Source organism: Mastomys coucha, unplaced genomic scaffold (assembly GCF_008632895.1).
Source record: "Mastomys coucha isolate ucsf_1 unplaced genomic scaffold, UCSF_Mcou_1 pScaffold21, whole genome shotgun sequence".
NCBI lineage: Eukaryota > Metazoa > Chordata > Mammalia > Rodentia > Muridae > Mastomys > Mastomys coucha.
In genome coordinates this window covers 23,966,546-23,972,830 of record NW_022196904.1, presented here as the reverse complement: position 1 = coordinate 23,972,830, position 6,285 = coordinate 23,966,546, and the positions used below count along the sequence as shown (strand labels likewise).

The 6,285-nt window shown below is 49.6% G+C and overlaps 1 protein-coding gene across 5 annotated transcripts in view; it reads left to right on the top strand.

Annotated features, from left to right (window-relative positions):
• Proser3 (proline and serine rich 3) overlaps positions 1-6,285 on the top strand; it is a 10,566-nt gene that overhangs the window by 3,438 nt on the left and 843 nt on the right. For 2 of the 5 annotated variants that reach the window (XM_031386082.1, XM_031386081.1), the window contains 7 exons: positions 431-555; positions 632-735; positions 2,522-2,604; positions 2,682-2,830; positions 4,834-5,012; positions 5,097-6,012; positions 6,102-6,183. In XM_031386082.1, coding sequence (XP_031241942.1) covers positions 431-555; positions 632-735; positions 2,522-2,604; positions 2,682-2,830; positions 4,834-5,012; positions 5,097-6,012; positions 6,102-6,183 — 1,638 coding nt within the window. The remainder of the gene's footprint in view (positions 1-430; positions 556-631; positions 736-2,521; positions 2,605-2,681; positions 2,831-4,833; positions 5,013-5,096; positions 6,013-6,101; positions 6,184-6,285) is intronic. The other 3 variants (XM_031386085.1, XM_031386083.1, XM_031386084.1) reach the window with 3 other exon arrangements.

Sequence of the window (6,285 nt, the reverse complement as noted above, 5' to 3'; positions counted from 1 at the left end):
AAAAAAAAAAAAAAAAGAAAGAAACCGATTTTTCAGGCCAATTGTATGCTTTTAGTAGACGTGAAGAAAGCAGTTTTTTATTTTTATTCTTATTTTTGTTTTGTTTAGTTTTTTCAGACAGGGTTTCTCTGTGTGCTTCTGGCTGTTCTGTAACTAACTGTAGACCAGGCTGTCCTCTAACTCAGAGATCTGCCTGCCTCCCCACTGCACCCACCCCAGTTTCCCCACAAGGGCTGGGATTAAAGGTGTGTGCCACCACTATCCACCAGGAAAAGGGTTAGTTTTGTCCGGGCCACTGAGTGCACCTTTCCATGGTGCTTGATAAAAGAAGAAAGGGCAATGTGCCTACTGCTGTTCTGATGGCTACTGTGATTCTATTCTACATGGCTCCCTAACTCCCCCCTGCGGTCTCATCCATCCATGTTCACAGGTACATAAACAGGTTCCGCCAAGCCCAGCCCACTAGCCGAGAGGACCGCCAGCCTGCAGGCCCCACCCCAGCTGACTTTTGGTGGCTACAGCCTACGTCAGACTTGAGCAGTCAGCTTGCAGCAGGTATACCTAAATCTGTCCTGCTCAGAGCCTGGCCGCCCCTCTTCCTGGTCCCGGTCACTTAATGGAGGTTTCCTAGCAGGAGCTGGTGAACCTACAGGAAGATCTGCCGTGACAGGTCCCTCTCCCACTGGCATGTCCAGTACATCTCTGGCTTCTGCGCCTCTTCAGAAAGTAAAGCAGGTGACAGTGTTCTCTTGTCCCTCTCCTGTGTGCCTGGACTGGCAGTACAAGCCCTGGGACAGAAGCAGATATACTGACCAACTTAAAGCATCATAAACAAAAGAGGGTTTGTAGACCTGAGATATGGCTCCTTTGGGAAGGTGCTTGCCTAGCAGGTAGAAAGCCCTGATTTGATCTCTGGGCACCACATAAAGTAGGCATGGTGGCACACAGCTGTAACCTTAGCACCCAGGAGGTAAAAGTTTAAGGAGGAGCAAAAGTTTAAGGTCATCGAAGTTAGAGGCTTCCCTGGGCTGTATAATATCCTATCTCAAAAAAATTAATAATATAATAAAAGTTTAACAATAAGATTTGTAGTTAAATACAACTTTGAACCTTTAAAAAAAAAAGATTTATTTATTTAATATATGAGTGCTCTATCTGCATGTATACCTGCATGCCAGAGAGGGCATCAGATCCCATTACAGATGGTTGTGAGCCAGCATGTGGTTCCTGGAAATTGAACTCAGGACCTCTGGAAGAGCTGCCAGTGCTCTTAACCGCTGAGCCATCTCTCCAGCCCCATAACTTTGAACTCTTAAAAAAAAGTAGATGTGTGCGTGTGTATTCATTACACCCACGTTGATATGACCAAGACACTTGGCAGAAAGAAGGAAGAAAAAGGTTTATTCTAAGCCCAGTTTCAGGAGCTGTCAGTGCAGAAGTGTGGGGTGGAGGCTAGGAGGCAGAGAGTGCACATGGGAACGCTGTGTGGGTATACCTTCAAGAGCCTGCTTTCTAAAGAGTCCATAGCCTTCAAAATGGTACCATAAACTATGGACTGAGCATTCAAAACGCTCCATATGAGCCAGATCCATATGTTTGGACAGTGCTAGAGGAAGCCTAACTCCTGGTTCTGGATCCCTGGCCTAAGCCTTGATAGACTGTCTCCTTACAGTAACCAAGATGGACCCCAGTGGCTTGAGATGCCTGTGGTACTCAGATATAACAGTGGAAAGTAAGATTGAAGGACAGACTGACAGGCTTTCTTCTCCCCTCCCCTCTCTTCTTGTTTTTTAATTAAAAATTTTATGTGTATGGGTGTTTTGCCCAAATGTATGTCTGTGTACCACTTGTGGGTGTGGTGCTCATGGAGGCCAGAAGAGGGTGTCAGATTCCTGGAACTGGAGTTACAAACAATTGTGAGCTTCCACCTGGGTGCTAGGAGTTGAATCTAGATCCTTCGGAAGAACAGTTACCTTAATGGCTGAGCCATCTCTCTAGCCCCCACATCTCTGTCTTATATCCAGTCAGTCTCTGAACTATTTGATTAGGCAGGGCCTGGTTAGGAAAATAGGCTTGATCTTTCCTTTTTAAATTTTAAATGTAGTGCATGTCTATGTCTTGAGTCGGTCTGTGTGTGTGTGTGTGTGTGTGTGTGTGTGTGTGTGTGTGTGTCAGAGGTTAGCTTAGGACCCGATTCTCTTCTTTCACTTACGTATTGGTTCTAGGGATCATAGACCTGTACAGAAAACACTTCCCCCTCTAAGCCTTCAGTACTGGGGTGGCTTAGGTAGTAGGATGGAGAGTTCAAGGCCAGCCTGGGTTACAAAGTTAGATCCTGTCTCAAAGACAGAAACCCCAAAAACCAAAGCAGGAAAGAGAGCCTCTCCTCCCTCAAGGTAGAGAAGATGGTTGTAAACTTGAAGCACTAGGAGGAATATCATCCCCCAGGCCTTCTGCAGAGAGCCTCTTTTCCAGCAGCCTTTGGCGTAGGGGCTAGCTTCTGGCCCCTCTCTCTGTGCAGAGTCTGAACTCATGGAACTCGTCTCTGCTGGACCTGGAAACCCTGAGCCTACAAAGCCGAGCAGCCAGGTTGCTCAAGCGCAGGTGACGCCTCTCCCCATATTCTCCCTTACCAGTTGTACACGGTCACTGCTGTCCTCACTGCTGCCTTCTCTCCACAGCAAGGCCTCCCTCTCTTCCTGCTCCCTCAGTCCCAAAGATGCCAGCGGCTCCTCCTTCCCCATCAGCTCTGATGATCTCTCTTCCTGCTCTGTGACTTTTAATCTGGACTCCAACAAGAGTTCTAGTCCCAAAAAACCTGTGCTGGGAGGTAAGAATTGATGGTAGCCAGATTCAAATCTCTCATCTTATCTATTAACTAGCTTTGTGACTTTGGCTTCTCCTGGCTTTGTTTCTTTTTTTTTTTTTTTTTTTTTTTTTTTTTTTTTTTTTTTTTTTTTTTTTTTTTTGGTTTTTCAAGAGATGGTTTCTCTGTGTAGCCCTAGCTGTCCTGGAACTCACTCTGTAGACCAGGCTGGCCTTGAACTCAGAAATCTGCCTGCCTCTGCCTCCCAAGTGCTGGGATTAAAGGCGTGCGCCACCACTTCCTGGCCCGGCCTTGTTTCTCTAACTGGGAACCAGGAATAATAACTGGATCCCTCACTGACAGGTACTGTGAGGATGAAATGGGTTCATGAGTATGGGGCAGGCCCTTCATATATGTGTCAACAGACGCTGTCAGGGGTATGCCAGCTGACATATACACAGAAGCCGTTATACACATAAGCTCTAAAATCAGATGGCTTAGTACAGAGTAGAGGGATTTTTTTTTTTTTTTTTTTTTTTTTTGAGACAGGGTTTCTCTGTGTAACCCTGGCTGTCCTGGAACTCACTCTGTAGACCAGGCTGGCCTCGAACTCAGAGATCTGCCTGCCTCTGCCTCCCAGATGCTGGGGTGCGCCACCACCGCCCAGCTAGAGGGAATATTTATACCTTATTGATTTTAGTTTTATTTCTTTGAAGCAGGGTCCTGCTATGCCTCCCAGGCTGACTTGGAACCCATGTGTAGTTCACACTGGCCTCCCTAGCACTGGGATTGCAGGAGCGTGTCACTACAATGGGGTTTTGTTGTTGTTGTTTTGGTTTGGTTTGGTTTTGGTTTTTTGCCTTGTTTAATATCACAATGAACCACATGGAACTTTTTTGTAGGTCAAAAATAGTTGAGTATTTGGCAATTTCATATGGCTTAGCTAAGTCTCAATGTGTTCCAGCCTTATGCATTGTCCCAAACCCATGTCTACATTGCATATAAACACGTTTATAGTACATACATCAGTGCAGCTTAGCTACAGAGTGAGAACTGTTGAAGGCCAAAAACTTGAGAGATGAAGCTGGGAATGCTGCTGCTGCAGCCCCAGCAGAAAGATCTGTAGCTCTGGTCAGTCTCAGCTACATTCTGAGTTTGAAGCCAGCATAGGCTCTGTGAGACTATCTCACAAGACAGAGGTCTCAGACAGCATGCCTTTTTTGGCAGGGGTGGGGATGATATTGAGACAAAGTTTCTCTGCATAGAACTGGTTGTCCTGGAATTTGATCTGTAAATCAGGCTGGCTTCAAACTCAGATCCACCAGCCTCTGCCTCCCATGTGCTGGGATTAAAGCTGAGAACGGGCTGGAGAGATGGCTCAGCAGGTAAGAACACCAACTGCTCTTCAGAAGGTCCTGAGTTCAAATCCCAGCAACCACATGGTGGCTCCCAACCACCCGTAATGAATCTTTAAAAAAAAAAAAAGCTGAGAACATACCTCTTTAATCTGAGCATTTGGAAGGCAGAGACAGTAGATCTGTGAGTTGGAGGAGAGCTGGTACACAGTGAGTTCCAGGCCAGCCAAGGTTACATGGTGAGATAAGGCAAGAGCCAGAGATAGAGCAGCGTAGTACAGGTGGCAGAGGTTGGCCATGTAAATGTTAATAGGGTCCTGTGGCTGCTCTCAGCACCTGGACCAGAGCTGGACCAGCAGAGGGGAGGCAAGTGACCAAATTCAAAACAGTCACAGAGGAAGAAAAGAAAAGGCAAGGAAGGAAAAATACAAGTACAACTACAAACTGGGTGTAGTAAACTTGCATATAAAGCCAGACCGAGTCAGGAGGATTGCCAATTTGGACCAGGCCCAGGCTTCAAATTAAAACTGTAAGAGAGCAAGAAGCCCCAACCCAGCTTCCCACTTCAAAACGGAGTTGGATGGTGTCTGGGCTGCACAGCCGTCCAGCACGGTGGCCTTCAGGCTTCAGCTTGTGCTCTCCTCAGCCCATTTCTCTCTACTTCTTTCACAGCTGCCCCAGCGCCATCTCAGGCCATCCCTGTGCCCCGCCCAGCCTCCTCCCAGGCAACCCTTCATCCTGAGGAAGACATTTTATACCAATGGCGGCAGCGGAGGAAGCTTGAGGAGTCTCTACAAGGTGCAGGTGACGGAACCTGGGTGTTGCCTCGGTCGCCAGCCCTCACCTCTCAGGTGAGTTGGAAGAGTGAGCCTGACAGTGATAAGGGACACTCGAAGGTGACACAGGACCATTCACCTCTTCCTTTCTGCTTGCAGACTTCTGTTTCTGCAGTGAATCTTGGTTCCCAGGGGACCCAGCCTAACTGTGCTCCACCATGTGGCATTGTGGCCCAGCCTCCTCTCCCACAGGCCTTCTACATGGAGAGGCCACCTCTCTCAGGGCCCTCTCCACATATCTGGGCGCCTGGTACCCACGGGGTTCTCTGGGCCCCACAGGCCAATCCTTGGGTTCCTCTTGGGATGCTTCCTACCACACTGCTAACCTCCACCCTTGCTCCCTTGGCCTCCTTTCCTGTACCACCTACCTCCACTTCAACTACCTCAGCCCCTACCCCTGCTCTCCAGGTCTCCATCTCAGGGCCCCCAGCCTCAGCTCCACCTCCCTGCACTTCCACCCTCGCTTCCACTTGCCCACTAGCTGACACCCCCGAGGGACCAACCACCCCTGAGCTGAGTAGCTCTGTCCAGCCCAAGAAGCTGGGCCCCAAGCCAAGGAGGGCGAGCACTTCGTCTCACCAGGGGACTACCGGACCAGACACTGCAGCTTTGGAGGGTCCCTGTTTGCAGCTCAGGGGGGCCCTGGGCCAGGTAGTGACAGCTCGGCTATTCCCAGACAACCTGGAGGATACGCCCCCATCTGAGGCAGATTCCCGGAAAGTCAAGGCCACCCCTTCTCAAGCCAAAGTTGTGCCCCCTCCATCCGAGTCTCGGTGTGGGTCCAAGACAGAGTCCCGCAAAAATAAAGTGACTCTCTCAGCTGAAGCTGGGGATCCACAGCCAGCTACAGCCCCAAAGGTATCCACACTGTCAAAGGTCCAGTCACTCGAATTCGAGACATCTGCACCCAAGATGGGAGCAGGTGACCCCTTGACCATGGCCTTGCCTGCCTCGAGCCACGCTCCTTCCGAGGACTTGCTGTCCCAGGCTGCCCGGCTTCTGCAGGCTGCGGAAGGTGAGGGGGGATTCCTGGGCCCTTGGGTATCTTGAGGGTGGTCCCAAACCCCGTGTCTGCCTTCTGGAGCTGAGCCTTTTACTCCCCAGACTCTGACGGCAGCGAGTTTCAGGAAGACCCTGTGTTGCAGGTGCTAAGGGCTCAGAGGGCAGAGCTCCGGCAACAAAAAAGGTGACTGTCCATCAGCAGGAGTTACAGTACAGGGCCCCTGAGACCTATGACACCCCTATTGGGTGCCTGTCTCTTCCAAGTCCCTTTCCTGAACCCCCACCC